At 58.8% G+C, this 20098-nt stretch overlaps 4 protein-coding genes across 18 annotated transcripts; all 4 read left to right on the plus strand.

Annotated features, from left to right (window-relative positions):
• The first annotated feature begins 1630 nt into the window (after positions 1-1630).
• On the plus strand, positions 1631-9863 carry HYAL2 (hyaluronidase 2). 4 transcript variants are annotated; one of them, XM_081525374.1, is made up of 5 exons: positions 2883-2997; positions 3829-4797; positions 5496-5585; positions 5993-6284; positions 9730-9863. In XM_081525374.1, exons 2-5 carry the CDS (start codon positions 3868-3870, stop codon positions 9786-9788), a joined length of 1371 nt encoding a protein of 456 aa, XP_081381500.1. In that variant the 5' UTR covers positions 2883-2997; positions 3829-3867; the 3' UTR covers positions 9789-9863. The 4 variants fall into 4 exon arrangements, with proteins under 4 accessions (XP_081381498.1, XP_081381500.1, XP_081381497.1 ...); XM_081525372.1 differs by lacking the exons at positions 2883-2997; positions 9730-9863 and adding an exon at positions 1631-1721 and having other exon boundaries at positions 5993-6722; XM_081525371.1 differs by lacking the exon at positions 9730-9863 and having other exon boundaries at positions 5993-6722.
• HYAL1 (hyaluronidase 1) lies at positions 9833-14472 on the plus strand. 4 transcript variants are annotated; one of them, XM_081525367.1, is made up of 5 exons: positions 9833-9971; positions 10450-11373; positions 12027-12116; positions 12300-12513; positions 14049-14472. In XM_081525367.1, exons 1-5 carry the CDS (start codon positions 9951-9953, stop codon positions 14240-14242), a joined length of 1443 nt encoding a protein of 480 aa, XP_081381493.1. In that variant the 5' UTR covers positions 9833-9950; the 3' UTR covers positions 14243-14472. The 4 variants fall into 4 exon arrangements, with proteins under 4 accessions (XP_081381493.1, XP_081381495.1, XP_081381492.1 ...); XM_081525369.1 differs by lacking the exon at positions 12300-12513 and having other exon boundaries at positions 14018-14472; XM_081525366.1 differs by lacking the exon at positions 12300-12513.
• NAA80 (N-alpha-acetyltransferase 80, NatH catalytic subunit) lies at positions 14083-16969 on the plus strand. The gene is made up of 3 exons (XM_081525404.1): positions 14083-14149; positions 15609-15880; positions 15965-16969. The coding sequence occupies exons 2-3, from the start codon at positions 15704-15706 to the stop codon at positions 16760-16762; spliced, it is 975 nt and encodes a 324-aa protein (XP_081381530.1). The 5' UTR covers positions 14083-14149; positions 15609-15703; the 3' UTR covers positions 16763-16969.
• Positions 14083-19724, plus strand: HYAL3 (hyaluronidase 3). 9 transcript variants are annotated; one of them, XM_081525375.1, is made up of 5 exons: positions 14083-14149; positions 17010-17123; positions 17689-18599; positions 18816-18905; positions 19023-19724. In XM_081525375.1, exons 2-5 carry the CDS (start codon positions 17048-17050, stop codon positions 19296-19298), a joined length of 1353 nt encoding a protein of 450 aa, XP_081381501.1. In that variant the 5' UTR covers positions 14083-14149; positions 17010-17047; the 3' UTR covers positions 19299-19724. The 9 variants fall into 9 exon arrangements, with proteins under 9 accessions (XP_081381501.1, XP_081381503.1, XP_081381506.1 ...); XM_081525377.1 differs by having other exon boundaries at positions 17010-17115; XM_081525380.1 differs by lacking the exon at positions 17010-17123 and having other exon boundaries at positions 14083-14153.
• The last annotated feature ends 374 nt before the right edge of the window (positions 19725-20098 follow it).

Here is a 20098-nt window from a genome sequence, read left to right on the forward strand (position 1 = left end):
GTTCCAGCAGATAAAACTCAAGTTACCCAGTACTTCCTCTCATCCCTTCTGCCCTTGCCTTCTCACTTGCCGCCTGCCCCTGTGAACATTTGGCCTACACTTCTCAGGTCGGGCTGTGAGGCCAGTTCTCTGCTAGGCCTAGCCTTTGGCCATCAGCTCAACTCCCTGTAAGAGAGGAGAGAGTTCAGGGACACAGGCTGCTGGGTCTGGGAAGTTGACCTACCTGTCTTTTGAAGGTTTACACTGGTCAAGTCTGGAGGAGGATCACCCTCTGCAGCCTCCACTTGAAGTTTGTCTTTGGGTATCTTCCCATTTGTGCAGTAAGATGCCAGGCATAAGGCCCTATCACCCTTCATTGCCCCTCCTACTGACTGCCCCAGGGCCAGGGTTCTGCTGTGCCGGGTGGCATCCCGTCATCACTGTCCCATTGTGGGGAACTCCCTGTGCTGGGCCTGCCCTAGCTGACTCTGAGGCGGGAAACAATGGAGGTCATGGCTGTGCTTCCCCACTCCCTCTCACTGGGCTGTGTGCACTTCCTTCCTGATGGTTGCCTGAGGAAATGTCCCTGCCCTGGAACAGTATGGTCTGGCCTTTGTTTCCTCAGGAGCCCCCGCCCTTGGAGCTTCCAAGGCCTGTGTCCCTTAGGGAGCCAGCATGGTGGTCCAGGGACATCATCCTCCCATGCCATGTCCTGGACTCCTTGGTCATCAGGGCTAGACTGTAGGATATGTGCTCACATCCCCCACTCCACCAGGCTTACACAGCCTTCTATTAGGGGAGAGGCCCTAGGCATCAAAGGGGTGGGATGGTAGGTCCAGGGGGAGTAGGCCCAGGGTGATTTGAGGGTGTGCAGAGTTGTCTGCACCTCTGGAGGAGTCTGCTGGAACCCTGCTGCAGCCCTCCCTGGAGCCAGCCACATTATGGACACCTTCCCACAGAAATACACCCCTTCCCCTCACCCGTTTCTGTACTCGGCAGCATCTTCATGAGAACCACCCAGTAATGTCCTCTGACAGGAGAGCACCGTACAGAAGACTCCCAGGCCCTGTCCCTCCCCCCCTATCACCCACATCAACACTCTGTCACACTTTGTCCACTCTGTCACACTTTGTCCACTGTCACACATGAGATGCTTCCGCTCTCAGTGGAAAAAAAATGACTCAGCTCCTGTAAGTTCCCCCAACACCCCCCACCCCAGGGCTGGTTCTCTTCACCACCTGCTTTAGGGAACCATCTGCCAGACTTCCCCCAAGTAGTCTGACTTCCCAAAGCACCACCACCAGGGCCCCTCCACTCATAAGCTGCTGGATTTGAGGATGGGCCTCAGCCCCGGGGGCAAGTTTGGGAAGCTGTCAGCGTGGGGGAGGCTGGCACCTTGGCCGGGTCCCCCAACCTTCCTGTCACCTGGTGCAGTTTGCTGGCCCAGGGCCTACTCAGGGGAGGAGCGGGGCAGGCAACCAGCCAGCAGGACAGACCGGAGGGAAACAGGGTCAAGGCGGTCCCTTCCCCCGCGCCTGTTCCTGGCCCTTTCCTCTGAGGGGCAGCAGGAAGTGCGGATAAAGGGCTGGGGTGGGAGGCGGGAGCCGGTGGGAGGGATGGGGTTTATCAAGTCGCCGGCGGGCTGCCCAAAGGGCAGGAGCTGGCGCGAGTAGCTTGGCTAGAGACTTACCCCGGGAAGGAGGGAGGCCGCCGACCTACTGGGCCGACGGACTCCCACACAGGTGAGCCCAGGGCAGACGACTGGTCTGCACCCTGGTACATGGCGCTCCCGCTCTCTCCTCCCAGGCGCGTGCGCGGGGAATGGGCTGGCCAAGCAGACCCGGGCCTTTTGGGGAGCTGAGGACCCCGGGGAAGCGGACTTAGAAAGAGACAAGGAATTCTCGCTTCCATTGCAGCTCCAAGCCTGCTCCCCAGAGGGAGGGGCGTGCAGGGCGAAAAGACAGGATACCCAGCGGAGGCCCAGGGGAACCCTTCTGGCTGAGCCGGCTTTCTCTGCCGTCCGGCCAGGAACTTCTGTAAGGGTGGCAGCCTTCTCAGAGTTGAAAGGACGACTTGGGGGTTCCCACAGGGCCCCCAGGGGCTGGACAGAGGGGATAGGAGCCCAAGGACTGGCCCGACCCAGATGCAAGTGGGGAGCAGAGGGACGCCCTACCCTCAGGGCTCGCTGGGCTTATAGGCTCCCAGCCAGGCAGGCCTAACTGCGACCCACAGCTTGTGTTACCAGGACAACCACTGCTTCCACCCAGCCCTAGATGGGCTAAGATGCGGTGCTCGGCCCCCCAGCCCCAGACTGGCAAGGGGCGGGGATTCCCTTCTGACCAGGGTCGGGGGAGGGGAGCCCTGAGCCGTAAGGGGGCGGGGCAGTACTGTCCCGGGAGACCGCAGACAGGCTGCGGGTCACCGTCCCCTTTTCCATACAAAGGGGGGCCCCAGGACTGGAGATTACACTCAGGGGTGCAAAGCCAGATTCACTGCTGCCCCCAGCCAAGGCCTCAGGGTCCCACAGCACCTCCTTACGGACGAGTGAGAGAACGCCACACTACCTTCATCCCCTTCCCAACCCTCGTCCTTTACGCTGTCCCTTTAAGCGGCTGGCCGCGTCGCGGAGCAGGGAGGAGTGTACCACTGGCCGGAGGCTGCGGGGGTGAACTTTAGGATGACTTGGCGCTCGTGGCTGAGACTCCATAAGAAAGCCCTATTTGGAGGCACCTCAGAGTCCCAGACTGGTGGCTACATTCCTCGGAAGAGGATCTGGGGTCCTCGGAGCCCAAAGTGCGGTACTGGTGGCTCGAAAATCAGGCACACCTTCCCTCCCCCGCCGCAAATCCTGCGCAGGGCCCGCCTCCGCGCTGGATTCTTAAAGGGCCGGCGGGCTGGGGTGGGGGGGCGGAGCCAGGAGAGGCGCTGAGCCGGGGCCGTGCCTAGGAGAGCTGCGGGCTGGGCTGGGACGGAGATGGAGGTGGCCATGGCGCAGGTCCCGGCGTCGCCCTGCGCGAGGTGAGGGAGGGCAGTGAGAGCCGAGCTGCTCTCTCCGCGGGCTCCGTTCTGAACCCCCGGGGAGGCGGCCCAGACCGCCCCCCTTGCCGGCAGGGTTCAGCCCCCACGTGCGGGGCGGGGGCGGGGTTCCGGACAAAGGCCAGGTGGAGTGGGCTTTTATCCCCGGCCGCCTGGCCCGCGGGCACGCGCATTCCTTGTAGCTGTAGAGGGAAAGGCCGGTCTGCTGGCGCCACCGTGGGAGATCCACCACCCCTTTGTCCCCGCGGGGCCTCCACCAAGCTGGGGGAGAGTGTCTGCGCTGAGATAAAGTCTGTTAGCCTCACTTTTCTGTTGGGCGGGTGCTAAAAAAGATACCAACTCGGGGCTGAGTTACAGCTTCCTAGCTACTGCAAGAGCTGTGCCTTGCCTCACCCAAATGCTGTGATTTCTCAGGACCAAGAGTTCTTAATGGGGTAGAGTGGGCCTCGGTTTGGGGCTCTCAGAAACTTTGTCCTGGGTGATACTCAGTCATGGGTAAGCCTCTGGGCGGTGAGTCCATAGCTCAATTTGTCCAATTTCAGAAGAGTCACAGACCTAACAGCAGTTCCTGCCCAGCCATAGGCTACTTGTCCAGGAAGGAGCCCTATGCTCCTGTCAGTGAGCTAGCGGGATGTGTTGCCTGTCCTTCACTGGCCTGTAGTCTTTCAGACCTGTTATAGCTAATAACAGAGTCTGAACAATCCTGGGCATGGTGGCCTAACGCAGCATGGGCTTTGGGAGTGTGGATGAGTTTGGGGTGGATGACCTCCAGGATCCTCTAGACTTACTTGCTGTCTCCCACCTTTTCACCAGTTCCTGAGCAGGTGACACTGACTTCCTGCAGCCCCCAGCATGTGGACAGGCCTGGGCCCAGCCGTCACACTGGCCCTGGTGTTGGCGGTGGCATGGGCCACGGAGCTGAAGCCCACAGCACCACCCATCTTCACGGGCCGGCCCTTTGTGGTCGCATGGGATGTGCCCACACAGGACTGTGGCCCACGCCACAAGATGCCATTGGACCCAAAGGACATGAAGGCCTTTGATGTGCAGGCCTCACCTAACGAGGGTTTCGTAAATCAGAACATCACCATCTTCTACCGTGACCGGCTGGGCATGTATCCACACTTCAATTCGTTGGGGAGGTCAGTGCATGGTGGTGTGCCACAGAATGGCAGCCTCTGGGTACACCTGGAGATGCTGAAGGGACATGTGGAACGCTACATTCGTACACAGGAGCCTGCAGGGCTGGCAGTCATCGACTGGGAGGACTGGCGGCCAGTGTGGGTGCGCAACTGGCAGGACAAGGATGTGTACCGCCGATTATCACGCCAGTTGGTGGCCAGTCGCCACCCTGATTGGCCACCAGAGCGCGTAGTCAAGGAGGCGCAGTATGAGTTTGAGTTTGCTGCACGGCAGTTCATGCTAGAGACACTGCGATTTGTCAAGGCGTTTCGGCCTCGGCACCTATGGGGCTTCTACCTCTTCCCTGACTGTTACAACCATGATTATGTGCAGAACTGGGAGACCTATACAGGCCGCTGCCCTGATGTTGAGGTCTCCCGAAATGACCAGCTGGCCTGGCTCTGGGCCGAGAGCACGGCCCTCTTCCCATCTGTCTACCTGGAAGAGACACTGGCTTCCTCCACTCACGGTCGCAACTTTGTCAGCTTCCGTGTCCAGGAGGCTCTTCGCGTGGCTGACGTCCACCATGCCAACCATGCACTCCCGGTCTACGTCTTCACGAGGCCTACCTATAGCCGTGGACTCACAGGGCTTAGCGAGGTATGTGCCTCCCAGAGCCCTGTGTTCTTCCTTGGGAAAGCACTGCAGGTTTGGGTTACCAGGGGGCTTCCTGCCCCCAAGTTTACTGACTACTCTACATCCCCTCACCTCATTCTCTCTGTAACCCTATGAAAGGGTGACCTTGTTATCTCCATTTTGTGGATAAGAAAATTGAGGCCCAGAGATGCTGAGAAATTTGCCCAGAACTTCCCAGGAAATCCAGGCAGAGGAGGCACTCGGGCCTAGCATTCTGTCTTTGTAGTCCATCCTGACAGATGTAGGGCTTCCCTGGTGGCTCAGATGGTAAAAAATCCACCTGCAAGGCAGGAGATCTGGGTTCGATCCCTGGGTCAGGAAGATCCCCTGGAGAAGGGAATGGAAACTCATTCCAGTATTCTGGCCTGGGAAATCCCATGGACAGAGGAGCCTGGCAGGCTACAGTCCATGGGGTTGCAAAGAGTTGGACACAACTGATAGATACATGCCAGGCTCAAGTGGGCCCTTGGCTTGAGAATCCGACGCCAAAGTGGGAGGGTGGAAATAGCTTAAACATTTAAGGAGAAAGTGAAACAGCTGCTGCCTGGGGGTGAGAAGGGGAGGACTGGGCTGGCGTCGGGGGTCAGCAAATGGGTACAGACTAGGGCCTGCCCACCCCATCTGTCCTTCTCACCCTGTGGTCTCATCTGCTTCCCCTACAGATGGATCTCATCTCCACCATTGGTGAGAGTGCTGCCCTGGGTGCAGCCGGCGTCATCCTCTGGGGTGACGCGGGGTTCACCACCAGCAACGTAAGTAAGACCCACCCAGCCAACCAGAGCTGAGTCTGCAGGGAGAGGCAGAGTGTTTGCGCTTTTGGCTGCAAACCTCAAAGTGCTCCCCTCCTCTGTTTCCCAAGGCAGCCCGTGTCCCAACAGAGAAGACAGGATCTACTCCACCCCCACCCCTGCCCTTCACCCAGGAAGAGGGAGTTGCTGTCTTGACCAGCTGTTGAGTTCCACCCTCCCCCACCTGCCCTGCTGGCTTCCAGTCCCTGCCCTCATGCCCTTCTTAGAAGGAACAGGAACAGTGAGGGCTCAGGCGTGTGTGTGTGCGTGCACACGCATGTGCTGTTAAAAGAAGGTGCAGTCACACAGTGTGGACTGAGTTTCCACATCAGCTGAGGCAGCTGACTCTCCTCCCTGTCCTCTGTCCCCAGGAGACCTGCCGGCGCCTCAAGGATTATCTGACTCGGTCGCTGGTACCCTATGTCGTCAATGTGTCCTGGGCTGCCCAGTACTGCAGCTGGGCCCAGTGCCATGGCCATGGGCGCTGTGTGCGCCGGGACCCCAACGCTCACAACTTCCTGCACCTCAGTGCCAGCAGCTTCCGTCTAGTGCCTAGCCATGCACCCGATGAGCCACGGCTGCGACCTGAGGGGGAACTCAGTTGGGCCGACCGCAACCACCTACAGACGCACTTTCGCTGCCAGTGCTACTTAGGCTGGGGCGGTGAGCAATGCCAGTGGGACCGCAGGCGGGCAGCTGGGGGTGCCAGTGGGGCCTGGGCTGGGTCCCACCTCACTGGCCTGCTGGCAGTGACAGTCCTGGCCTTCACCTGGACTTCATAAGGGTCTCTCACCCAGCTGCCAGGCCAGCTGGTCTCTGCCACAAGGGGTCTGCCAGGCATGTAGGAGCCCGCAAGGGGTAGACACACCAGAGTCTGGAGGGGCAGAACCCTCTGGGATGCCCAGTAAGATGTCCATAACAGCTCCCACCCCCTGTTCTAAGGGGGAGGGGCAGTCCCCTGGAAGTCCCCGTCTCTCCCTGCCAGAGAGGAAGAGGGGCACAGCTGGGCCGGGGAGGACCTGACCCTACTCCCCTGTCCCTGGATAGTTTATTATTATTATTTTGGGGTCTCTTTTGTAAATTAAATATAAAACAACTGCTTCTTTGCTTGAACTGTCCGTGCCTGGGCCAGGGCATGTGAGAGCGCTTTCAGGCTCTTCCAAGTAAGGTTTGAGCTCCGCAGTGTCTCTGTGAGACTCTCTGCTGGGGACTTCTCACCTATAACACACGTTCCCTGGGATCTGCAGGCCCGAGCTGCCCGCTCTAGCTGTCCTGCAAGGGTACTGGCCACTTGGAGCAAAGGGACTCCCATTCTACCCCAATATCAAGGGCCTCGCTTTCTCCACATTGTCTGGAAAGCAGTGGGTCCAGACTTCTGTGAGGGGCAGGACCCTTGTGCTGCTCCTACTTGGTGCCATATCCCCAGCTGGGCTGGTGCCAGTCTCCTCGCCTCGCCCACCCAGGAAGAAAGTGTGAAATGGATGTTTGATCTTCCCTGGCTGGGAAGGTAGCCAAATCGCTCCTCCCTGCTATTCTCAAAGGCAAGGGCGTCTCCTCCACTCCCTGTTCTCAAGGGCAGTGGACTTCAGCCACATGCACCTCTCCCCGTCTGGGTCAGAGTCCTCCACCGGGTATGGTCAGGGGGCGGCCAACAGGGCACCGGGATCTGAATCATGAGGCACACTCCCTGTTCCACTGCAAAGATGTATGATGGGGTGAGCGAGGGGGCCATCCTCAACAAGCAGCCCTGTCCTGGCCACGAGAGAGCATAGCTTGTCCCCAGCTGTCCCAGGGGAGAGAAGGAGCGGCCGGAGCAGTCAGACCTGCTTCACTTCCTCTGCTTCTGATGTGAGTTACCCTGGGTGGGGCGCTAGCCCCTCCCTCCAGCCATGGACCCACACCTGGACTCCTCCCGTCCATATCAGTGAGGACTGAGCCCCTGCCCTCAGCTGACACTGACTCTGGGGAGATAGACTCAGGAAACTGCCACGTGGTGAGGAGGGCACCCCTCCTTGGGAAGTCCTGACGCCACCACCAGGACTCGGGAAGCAGCCTCGAGGAAGGGTTTTCTACACTTTACACTGAGTTTTGAAAGAGGGGGGAGCTTGATGCTGGGAACAAAGCACGGGCACAGTCTGGAGGAAGACAGAACACAAAGGGGGATGCAGACTTTGAGGCTGGGGTGTGACTGGGGGTCTGCCACAGGCAGCTCTAGAGTGGCACCAGGCCTGATTTTGTCTGAGGGCGGTGACTGTCTCACCTGTTCAGTGAAGGCACTGAGCCACACGCGTGCCAGGGCTGGGCAGGGTGCACCCAGGAACCACACCAACAAAGACAGCCATCCTCAGGGGTAGTTGTTTAGTCACGGAGTCGTATCCAGCTCTTTTGTGACGCCATGGACTGTAGCCTGCCAGGCCCTCCTGTCCATAGGATTTCCCAGGCAAGAATATGGGAGCGGGTTGCCGTTTACTTCTCCAGGGGATCTTTCCGACCTGTCTCCTGCATTGGAAGGTAGATTCTTTACCACTGAGCCCCCTGGGAAGCCCGTATATTCAGGGGTATGATGGTGTAAAGGGAGATGCACATTGGATGCTGAGACGAAGTGAGATGCTGGACAGTGGAGAGTGTTCCACAGAGAAGCACGCAGGCAAGAGGATGGTGTGGTTAGAGTCTGGGGAAGCCATCCCCCCAAATCCAGAGAATGCTGGTGGGCCAGATCGTGCCGATTGCAGCCATAGGTTTCTGGGGGTAGCATAGGAGTTACCTTAGTTTCAGGAGGTAGGGTGGAGCTTTGGGGAGAGGGAGTCAGGGGCTACTTTGATGGTCTGTCCCCTCAGCCTTTGGGAGTTGTGCCAAGCTCTCTAACACTAATGCTCATCCCTCAGGGACCCTGCATTCTGAACAGAGTCCTCAGCTACCACCATCATGGTTAGATCCCATGTTTGGGTCTGGCTGGTGCCTCACAGTCCCCCACACCCGGGGCCCTCCTCCCCTTCAGCCCTGCCTGCTTCATCCTAGCCGGCCTAGAGGACCAGTCCAGACGGTAGTCAACTGTGTCCCTGCTCCAGTAACCACCGTGCGAGGGGACCATGAGCTCAAGTTCAGACTGGGCTGTAGACCCAGACAGCGTGTTTTCTCCTGGACCAGGGATGTGATACTTCCTTCACCCAACTCGGGCAGGCAAGCCTGAGCCTGAGCACCTCGAAGGTCTCAGTTACTAGCATCTGAATCAGCAAACAAGGGAAATCACAAAGGAAAAAACAAGTGTGTCATCACTGATACCCTCGTGCTCCTGCCCGTGGTCACACAGGCATGGGGTCTCATGGTCATAAGACAACAGGGTCTCAAACACATCAGGTCCTGGGCACCGGGTCCCACACTTGCACATGCCCACTCTCCTGGAGTTTGTGGAGAGGCCCAGATGGTCACTAACGAGCCTCATAAAGGCACAGTCGCTGAGCCAGCACGTACACAAAGGGTGACAGCGCAGCCCTGACTTCAGACACAGTTCCCTAAGGCAGGGGCGACTTCTCTACTAGGCACGGTAGGCACAGGGCCACAATATTTATACAGGCCCACAAAAATGTTTTAGTTTTAATCTTTTTTAATCAGAAGAAAAAATATGTTAATATAAAATAATGAATTCAGTCTAGATTATATCTGTCTTTATACCAATTTAGTTGTTATATATATATATATATATACTTTTTTTTTTTTAACTACAAGGTTGTGAGAGCTTAGCTCCCTAATCCGAACTCCTGCCCCCTGCATTGGAAGGGCAGAGTCTTAGCCACTGGACCACAAGAGAATTCCCTTAAAATGTTTTTTTTAAGAAAGGGGTCAACAAAAGCGAAAGTGCCTAGTAGCCACAGATGTCATAATTCAGCTCTGTGGGGAAAGTACCTAGACTCCAGTATTACAGACAAGCCTGCCCAGTGGGTTCTGCCACCCAGACAGCCCCCAAGCACTGCCTCCACTCGCACCCCATCCCAAATAAACCCACCCCAGTCCTGATACACAAAGTCCAGCCCCAGTGCTGACAGAGTGGGAGGGGCCACTTCCGGCCCAGTCCCACCTCCTACCAAGGGCTTTTTTCTTTTTTTGCTAGGAGTGCAGGGGTGGCTCTGCTGTCTGGCCCAGCCCTCTCACCCAGGGCCCGCCCCTTAGCCCGCCCCCAGATGGGGTGGGGTGACCCCCTACAAAAGCTCAGCGTTTCCAGCAGTAGTTTTCTTCCTGCAAGAGTGTCGGTGCGCCTGGGACTAGAGTTAAGGAACAGAATCTTGCTGATGCCTGCACAGGCCCTAACCCTGGGGTCAGGAAGCTTGGAGAATGAGGCCTTTCAGCCCTGAGGTCAGCAGGGACAAGTGGGCAGACCGGAGGGTGTACAGAAGGGCTGGGTTGACCTTTCCCGCGTCATTGAGTGTCCCCTTCTCCAATGGCCAGCCAGGATTCCTGGCGGAAGAGACAGGGAAGCCCCTGCCTCCATCCATCTGCCAGCCTGGGGACTGAGGGCCTGGCTCTCAGCCACGCTTCTCAAGGCAGATGTACGGCTTCTGTGGCCCTTGGGGAAGCGGGGGTGGGTGAGCTTAAGCCAAGACAAGCCCTGTGAGGGAGACAGAGGCCGGCCCAAGAGGCAACTCGAGTGTGCCCTCTAGTGGTTATGTTCCCCTCAATGCCTCTCCTTTGCCCTCTGACCACCCTGAGCCCTGCAGGTCAATACTTACCTGAAGCCAGAGCAGAAGTGGGTTAATAAGGGACTTGTCCTGCCTGCCCTCAGTAGGGGTCAGAGAGTTCAAGGCCTGCTCTCTGCTCTGCCTTCCCTGGCCAGGTTTCCCTACACCTGCCCTGGGCCATGGCAGCCCACTTGCTTCCTGTCTGCACCCTCTTCCTGAACTTGCTCAGCATGACCCAAGGCTCCCAGGATCCTGTGGTACCCAGCCGGCCCTTCACCACCATCTGGAACGCTAACACCGAGTGGTGTATGAAGAAACACGGCGTGGACGTGGACATCAGTATCTTTGATGTGGTGACCAATCCGTGGCAGACCTTCCGTGGCCCTAACATAACCATTTTCTACAGCTCCCAGCTGGGTACCTACCCTTACTATACATCTGCTGGGGAGCCTGTGTTTGGTGGCCTGCCCCAGAATGCCAGCCTGAATGCCCACCTGGCCCACACATTCCAGGACATCCTGGCTGCCATGCCTGAGTCTCACTTCTCAGGGCTGGCAGTCATTGACTGGGAGGCATGGCGCCCGCGCTGGGCCTTCAACTGGGACACCAAGGACATTTACCGGCAGCGCTCACGGGCACTGGTACAGAAGCAGCACCCAGACTGGCCAGCTCCTCGGGTGGAGGCCGTAGCTCAGGACCAGTTCGAGGGGGCTGCAGAGGAATGGATGGCAGGCACCCTCAAGCTGGGACAAGCGTTGCGGCCTCAGGGCCTCTGGGGCTTCTATAACTTCCCTGAGTGCTACAACTATGACTTTAAAAGTCCCAACTATACCGGCCAGTGTCCACTAGACATCCGTGCCCAGAATGACCAGCTCGGGTGGCTGTGGGGCCAGAGCCGTGCCCTCTACCCCAGCATCTACCTGCCCGCAGCACTGGAGGGCACGAAGAAGGCACAGATGTACGTGCAGCACCGTGTGGCTGAGGCATTCCGTGTGGCAGCAAGTGCTGGGGACCCCAAGCTGCTGGTGCTGCCCTACATGCAGATCTTCTATGACATGACTGACCACTTTCTGCCCCCGGTGAGTCTCCTGTGACCCCACCCACCCATGACCTACCTTGCCAGGCCTTAGTCCAGCACCTGAGGCCACACAGCCCTGGGGCACTTTAGCCTCGGGGCACCTTCATCCAATCCCTTTCACATTCTTTGAGCACCTCTTGTGTGCCAAGTTCTGTGCTAGGCACAAAAGATTCAACATTCTTCAGAAAGAAATTGTCCCTGCTTGCATGGCACTCACGGAGAAGGCTATGGCAACCCACTCCAGTACACTCTTGCCTGGAAAATCCCATGGATGGAGGAGCCTGGTGGGCTGCAGTCCATGGGGTCGTGAAGAGTTGGATACGACTGAGCAACTTCACTTTCACTTTTCACTTTCATGCATTGGAGAAGGAAATGGCAACCCACTCCAGAGTTCTTGCCTGGAGAATCCCGGGGACGGGGGAGCCTGGTGGGCTGCCGTCTATGGGGTCGCACAGAGTCGGACACGACTGAAGCGACTTAGCAGCAGCAGCAGCATGGCACTCACAGGCTAGAGTGAGTGAGCGAGCCTTGGCCACCAAGGCTAGAGCAGCCCCCAGTGGGGGTTATGAATATTTGTCCCATCCAATAGTGATACAGCAGCCTGCTGTGGGAAGCCAGGGAGGCCCCCTCAGAGCTATTCTGTCCTTTTCCCAGGAGGAGCTGGAACACAGCCTGGGGGAGAGTGCAGCCCAGGGAGCAGCGGGAGTGGTGCTCTGGGTGAGCTGGGAGAACACAAAAACCAAGGTGAGCTCAGGCCCAGAATGGGGGTGAGGGTGGGGGTAGGGATGGGGCTGACAGGCTGACAGGGGAGACCCCAGCCCACCTTTTACTCCTGCAGCCTTGGCTGGCCAGGAGGCGAGTACTTCAGTGTCCTAGGTAGACCCATGCATGGCCATGGTGTCCCTGATGCTCCCCATTCCCACTTAGGAATCATGCCAGGCCATCAAGGAGTATGTGGACATGACGCTGGGACCCTTCATCCTGAATGTGACCAGCGGGGCTCATCTGTGCAGTCAGGTCCTATGCTCCGGCCATGGCCGTTGTGCCCGGCGCCCCAGTTACCCGAAGGCCCGCCTCATCCTCAACTCCACCAGTTTTTCCATCAAGCCCATGCCTGGTGGTGGGCCCCTGACCCTACGAGGTGCCCTCTCACTCGAGGATCGGTTGCAGATGGCGGTGGAGTTTGAATGTCGCTGCTACCTTGGGTGGAGGGGGACACGGTGTGAGCAGTGGGGCATGTGGTGATTGGCATGGGCACACACTGAGTACCTGATGCAATCTGGGCCTGGCTAGGGCTTTCCCAAGTCCAGGCAGTCACAGGAGTCATGGTTACAGTCAGAAGTCCACTCAAGCCAGTGACATGAGCATACACCAGTGCATGCACACATGCTTACAGACCAAGATAGCTGCATAAGGAGTTAGAGCCCTGGGCATCCACCCGACAGAGTCAAAAATACTTCCTCTGGAGACACTGAGTCAGTCTTCAGACAGAAGCAGTCACAAGTACTGACATTAGGGGCTTCCCTGGCCATCCAGTGGTTAAGACATGGAGCTTCCACTGCAGGGGGCACGGGTTCGATCCATGGGCGGAGACTAATATCACCCGTGCTGCTGCGTGGTGCAGTTAAACAAATAACAAATAAATAAACTGACATTTACTGGGCACCTACTCTTTCCCAGTCCTGTGCTAAGCATTTTAAGTAGGCTAACTTAACTGTCGGAGAAGGCAATGGCACCCCACTCCAGTACTCTTGCCTGGGAAACCCCATGGACAGAAGAGCCTGGTAGGCTGCAGCCCATGGGGTCGCGGAGAGTCGGACACGACTGAGCTTTCACTTTTCACTGTCATGCACTGGAGGAGGAAATGGCAACCCACTCCAGTATTCTTGCCTGGAGAATCCCAGGGACGGGGGAGCCTGGAGGGCTGCCGTCTGTGGGGTCGCACAGAGTCGGACACGACTGACGCGACTAAGCAGCAGCAGCAGCAACTTAACTGTGCAATCCTAACACGACGCTGTGAGGAAACTGAGGCACACCCAGGGAGGATAAGCACTTTCCCCAAGGTTGCACAGCCAGAAAACAGAGCAGCTGAGATTCAAGCCCGGGCTGCCTGGCCAGAGAGGTACAATCTTTTGGCTCCTACTGATAAGTCGATGGTAACCAGCTCTGCACTGCACTCCGTTCAGAGGTAGCAGGCTCGCAAATAAAACAGGATTCTAACTTCAAAAGCTGTTTGTTGAGGGCCTAAAACGTCCAGGCGCTGGTATCCAGAGGGTACAGGAAAAGTTCTTTTCTCTCACTCAGATCTGATGTGTATCCGAGGGCGGCTGCTTCCCAGTGTGGGGCCCAAATTTGAAGTAGAAGCTCCACCTGATCGTTTTCACGCCGCGCAGGAGGGATAGCATGAGCCCGGACAAAGCTAAACTTTGGGCGAGACCTATCTGAGGCCGGGGCGGGGCGAGGAGGGAAGCCCAGCCAAACCGAGATGGAGCCAGGCTCGCTGGGAGCGAGGCCAGGATAAACCAAGGTGGGAGGGACCAGCCTGCGTCTGGTCGGTGTTATGACCCGCCGGCTCGGGGGCGGGGCCTAGGCGGAGGCACTGGGCGGCCGGGGCGGGGCCTGGCCGCCCGGAAGACTCGGGACAGGACAGCTGCCGTTCGTCCGCCGCACCGCTAGGGGGCGAGCGCCGGGAGCCGGAGGGATCCGAGCCAGAGACAGCGAGATACCGATCCAGGAGAAGCGAGGACGCGGAGCATCCCGGAGCCCGGCAACAGCATGTCAGTACTACCCCGTCCCCATGCACGGCATTCGTCTTCACTGTCCCCCCGCTCTCCCTGTCCGCCCCGCGCGGACAGTTCTCAAGTGACTAAGCCGCCCCGCACGCCCTCCTTGCGTCTGTCGTTCCCTCCCAAAGCATGCCGAGCCACACCCGCCCAGAGTCTAGCTTCCGAAGCCCCCACCCCCAGACTCCACCGTTTGTCACCCACTGGGAGGAAGAGGGAAATCGAGGCAGGAGAGACTGCCGCCTCTCTCGGTGGACCCGGGAGCCCCGCCCACAGTGGGTGGGATCGGCACCGAAGGGGTTAAGTCTGTGAGGGAAGTCTGGGGTTCCAGGCCCAGGGGGCGGATCCTGGGGCTTCCTCCCTCCTGGTCCAGGGGTGCAACTGCTGCGGAGGTGGCTGATGCAGGTGAGAGGCTTATACCCCTCTGAGTGTGAGGGAAGGGGTGTGAGGGAAGGAAGGCTGCCTGTTACTGACCAGTGTGGAATTGGCCTCAAGGTCACAGGGTCTTCCTGGGGAGGTGGGGATGGGGAGGGAGCCAGCGCATCCCCTTTGAAGCAGGTGAGTAGAAAGGTGGGGCCCAGAGGCCACCTGTCGCTACAAATCCCCCAGCATAGACCCTCCTGCCTGCAGAGCCTGAGGTGGGATGGGCAAGCAATGGAATTTGGGGGCAGGAGGTCTGAGCCCCTAACCTGCTAGCCGTTAGACACCCCTGTGGGTGTAGGAAGGAAGCTGTGGTTCTTATCTAGGGTGGCTACGAAACAGACCAGTGGGGAACCAGGCCTGCAGGAGCCACGTTGCTTGCTGTATGAGCCAGGCCCCTTCTGAGGGGCAGTTGGGTCCACAGGCAATCAAAGTGTCCTGAGCTGGGCCGTTTTGGGGAGGGAGCCATGGACTCTGTCCCCTAGGCAGGGAAGGGAGTCCAGGGAGGGGAAATTTGAGCCTGATGGGTAGGTGAATGGATCTGTTAAGTGGCCGAAGTAGCCCAGATGTTCAAAAAGGCTGGGACCTGAAGTAGGGAGTAGGAGAGGGGAGTTCCTGGGGTAGCTGTGTTTCCTCCAAAGGTAATTTGTGGTTAAAGCAGGGGGTTGTGGTGTCTAGTTTGCATGTTCTGTCTGATGGCCAGCCAGCTGCAATGGTGTAGGGCTGGATCTACTGTCCTGGGGAGGACAAAGTGGTAGCCAGAGCAGGCTGGGGCCAGGCCTCTTGAGTTCTTGGGGCCAGCCCTAGCCTTTAGCCCTCGCCTCCATCCAGTATAAGGCAGAGCACCCTGGACCCATCCCCTCTGCTCTCCATCTGAGTCAGCGCCCCCAAGTATAAGGGATGGGATTCTCCGGTCACCTGGGCCATCAGATGAGTTTCAGGATGCATGGCCCTCCCTAGCACTCTGTCAGCCACTCCCTGCCCCAACCCCATCCTCCCTTCTGGCACAGCCCAGCATGGCTGTTATCCACAGAAGCAGCAACCTTGTGGTCTGAGGAGATCCCACTGCCTGGAGACTGTGGCCTTAATCCCCTGTCTGGCCCTGAGCCATCTGTACCCCAGCAGGAGATGACCCTGGCTCCTAGCCTGACTCAGCTGGGCCTGGACCCTACATGTAGGCGAGAGCTGACTCTGAGCCCTGGCCGAGGCACGCTGATCTGTAGCCTAGACCCTGTGCACCAGGTGGGGCCGATCCTGAGTACCCGCCCAGCCCAACTGACTCTGGATCCTGCATGCCAGCCAGAGGTGACCCTGAGATCCAACCTGGCCAAGCCAACCCTGGATCCTACACACCAGCCAGAGCTGACCCTGAGCCCCAGGCTAGCTGAGCTGACCCTGGTTTCCGCATGCCATCCAGAGATGACCCTCAGTTCTGGCTCAGCTCAGCTGACTCTGGATCCTGCACGCCAGCCAGAGGAGACCCGAGTCCCCAACCTGGTTGAGCTGACCCTGGAGCCTGTGCACTGCCGACCTGAGCTCTTGGATGCCTGTGCCGACCTCATCAACGAGCAGTGGCCCCGCAGCCGCGCCTCCCGCCTCCACTCCTTGGGCCAGTCCTCAGATGCCTTCCCTCTCTGCTTGATGCTGCTAAGCCCCCGACCCACACCAGAGGCAGCCCCCATGGTGGTGGGCCATGCCCGCCTGTCCCGGGTGCTAGACCGGCCCCAGAGCCTCCTAGTGGAGACCGTGGTGGTGGCCCGGGCACTGAGGGGCCGTGGCTTTGGCCGCCGTCTCATGGAGGGCCTCGAAGCCTTTGCTCGGGCCCGGGGCTTCCACCGGCTACACCTCACCACCCATGACCAGCTGCACTTTTATGTCCATCTGGGCTACCAGCTGGGTGAGCCAGTGCAGGGCCTGGTCTTCACCAGCCGGCGACTGCCTGCCACCCTGCTCAATGCCTTCCCCAGGGCCCCCTTTCCCCGGTCACCCTGCAAGGCCCCTAACCTGACTGCCCAAGCTGCCCCAAGAGTCCCCAAGGGGTCATCATTGCTGCCACCCCCTCCCCTGCCTGAACCCCCGACCACCTTACCCCCACCTCCAGCAGGGCCCCCTCCACAAAGCCTCCTGGAGACACAATACCAAGACCTGAGAGGACGCCCCATATTCTGGATGGAGAAAGACATCTGAGGCTATTCCCAGGGCAAGACGCTGTCTTTCTGGGTCAGTTGACTGCCCAGGACGGTAGCAGCTTCAGCCCTCTGGCCATCCCTCAGCTTCTAGCCCCTGAGGTCAGCTTCAACTGAGGCTTGTTTCCTGAGTGCCAGTGGAGATGGCACCATGGCTGTGGCTCAGAGCGCTCAGTGTGGCTGAATAAAGGCTTCTGTTGGGTGTGTCTGTGACAGTGTATTTGTTGACCCCCACCCTCATCTCCCAGTCGTTTCTTAGGTCTGCTGTCCCTGCAGGAGCCTCCAGATGCACCTTGGCCTCAGGGCCATAGATGGAGGGAAAGCCCATTGCTCCTCTCACTCTGCCCACTTCAGGTGTCAAGGTGTTTCTTTCTTTCCACCTTCACTCATCACCATTCGCCGAGCACCTGCTGTATGACAGGCCCTGGATTGGGCACAGGCAGGGAGGAACTAGACAGATATGGTCTCAACTCAAGCGACAGGGCAGGCGTATAGTGACAGGGCCTATGCTGGGACAGTGGGAGCTCAAATGTCCTCACTCCACTTGCGCCAGAAGATGATGTCGTAGCAGAGACCTGAGTGCTGAGTAGGAGGAATTAAGCCAGGCAGAGCGGAGGTTGAGTGTTCTTGGGGCAGGAAACAAAATGGGCAGAGGAAAAAAGGGGACTTGTGAGAGCTGAGGGGGGAAGAGGTGTCAGAGGGCACAGTGGTGCCATGGTAGAGATGGACAACACGGGAAGGGAGATGCCCAGGCCAGCTTGGGCTGGGGTTGCTCTGAGAGGTCTACGAGACCCCTTAGGAACCATGCTTTCCTCACCTCCCTTCCTTGTGAGGAGGAGCTGGAGGAGTATTCCCAGCTTAGTCTGCTGTGGGGAAGGTGTGGCCATGGCCATGGACTCTTAAGCTCACACCCACTCTCTCCTGCAGGTTTCCATCCCTGGGGCATGACCATGCAGCTAGGCCTGGCCCTGGTGCTAGGGGTGGCCCTGTGCTTGGGGTGTGGCCGATCCTTGCTGCGGGCCCCTGCACGCCCCTTCTCAGTGCTGTGGAACGTGCCTTCAGCACACTGTAAGAACCGCTTTGGCGTGCCCCTGCCACTCGAGGCCCTGGGCATCTCAGCCAACCGGGGCCAGCATTTCCACGGCCAGAATGTCACCATCTTCTACAAGAACCAGCTCGGCTTCTACCCCTACCTTGGGCCGAGGGGCACAGCTCACAATGGGGGCATCCCACAGGCTGTGCCTCTGGACCGCCACCTGGCACGGGCTGCCTATCAGATCCGCCGTAGCCTGTGGCCAGGCTTTGCTGGCCTGGCAGTCCTGGACTGGGAGGAATGGTGTCCACTCTGGGCCGGGAACTGGGGCCGCCGCCAAGTCTATCGGGCTGCCTCCTGGGCTTGGGCACAATGGGTATTCCCCAACCTGGATCCCCAGGAGCAGCTCCACAAGGCCCGCATTGGCTTCGAACAGGCGGCCCGAGCACTGATGGAGGACACACTGTGGCTCGGCCGGGCGCTGCAGCCCCATGGGCTCTGGGGCTTCTATCGCTTCCCAGCCTGTGGCAATGGCTGGCATGGTACGGCTTCCAATTACACGGGCCACTGCCACGCTGCTGTCCTGGCCCGCAACACCCAACTGCGTTGGCTCTGGGCCGCCTCCAGCGCCCTCTTCCCCAGCATATACCTCCCACCCAGGCTACCACCTGCTCACCACCAGGCATTTGTCCGATACCGCCTGGAGGAGGCCTTCCGTGTGGCCGTTGCTGGGCACCCACATCCCCTGCCTGTCCTGGCCTATGCCCGCCTCACACACCGGAGCTCTGGGAGGTTCCTGTCCCAGGTGAGTGAAAGCTGAAATCTAGAGGTCTGATGGGGAGGCATGACATTCTCTAAGTGGAGGGCCTGAGAAGCCCCTCAAAGAGGCTCAGGGCCAAGGGGCCCTCCTCTAGAGGTGGAATCAGATCATGGCAGTGAGCCGTGAAAGTTCTTGAAGGTAGAGGTAGGGCCAGAAGGAGCTGGGCATTCCTGCCCTGGCTTAGCCACTCTCTGCCCCCAGGATGAACTTGTGCAGACCATTGGTGTGAGCGCGGCACTGGGGGCAGCCGGCGTGGTGCTCTGGGGGGACCTGAGCTTCTCCAGTTCTGAGGTGATCATTGCCCCCCTCCAGCCTGCCACACAGCCCATGCTGGGGTCCCAGAGACAGGGAAAGACCATGGCAGGGCCATGAGACAGGAGCATTGATACGTCCCTCCCTTCTCCTCAGGAGGAGTGCTGGCATCTCCATGACTACCTACTGGGCACCCTGGGCCCCTATGTGATCAATGTGACCAGGGCAGCCATGGCCTGCAGTCACCAGCGGTGCCATGGCCATGGCCGTTGTGCTTGGCAAAACCCAGGACAACTAGAAGTCTTTCTGCACCTGCAGCCAGATGGCAGCCCTGGAGCTTGGGAGTCCTTCAGCTGCCGTTGTTACCAGGGCTGGGCTGGCCCTACCTGCCAGGAGCCCAGGCCTGAGCTTGGGCCTGAAGAAGCAACATAAAGCCAGGAGTCACCTGCCCCAGACCGTCTTGTTCCTCCTGCCATTTTCCAGTCCTGGAGGGAGGACTCTGTCCCCCTCTTGTTCTATGTAGCTTATTGTCACTTCTCCTATGCACATACCCCACTTCCCATAGCACCGCTGGGGTGTGGAAGAGGCCAGAAGAAACACACCATTTTAAAACCAGATGCCCTCTGAGATCACCTGATCCCTCCTGACATGAAAGCAGCCCCAGGAAAAGTCAGTATGCCAAAAGGTTAAGGTTGCCACCCCAGGGCTCTGTTCTACACCTCACTGAGTCTGCGCAGAGGTCACAGGCGACCCGTCCAGGGCGGGGGCGGGGGGCCCAAGGAGATCCTGGCTAACATCTGTTAAGCGCTAAGCTGTTGTCTCTACTCTGCTTTCATCATAAAGTTCCTTTTTCTCTCACTGCCTGAGGTTTGGCTGTTCCCGAGTTCTACCAAACCCACCCCCCTTCCCGTGGTGAGCGTCCTGCTGCAAAATGCAGAGAGATGCGGGTTCCTGCGTGGTGGACAGCAGCGTGCGGGCAGCTTCAGAGTTAATGACTACACGTGCTGGAGGGAGGGCGCAGGGTATTGTGGGTGCATAGTTCAGCTAGAGTGTCGTGGGCTTATAGGCCCCTCGGAGTAGACTACAATTCCCGAGGTGCTCTGCGCCCAGCCGGACGCCGGTAATCTGCGCACGCAGCACCTTGGGAATAGAAGTTTCGGCCGCATGGATGCGGTCTGAGCCCAGCGGCCAGGGACTCGCCTTCCCGGCCACCCATTTAGCGGGGCGGGGCG

The sequence above is a fragment of the Giraffa tippelskirchi genome, chromosome 9 (genome assembly GCF_054371585.1).
Source record: "Giraffa tippelskirchi isolate mGirTip1 chromosome 9, T2T-mGirTip1v1.2.pri, whole genome shotgun sequence".
In the NCBI taxonomy this organism is placed as follows: domain Eukaryota; kingdom Metazoa; phylum Chordata; class Mammalia; order Artiodactyla; family Giraffidae; genus Giraffa; species Giraffa tippelskirchi.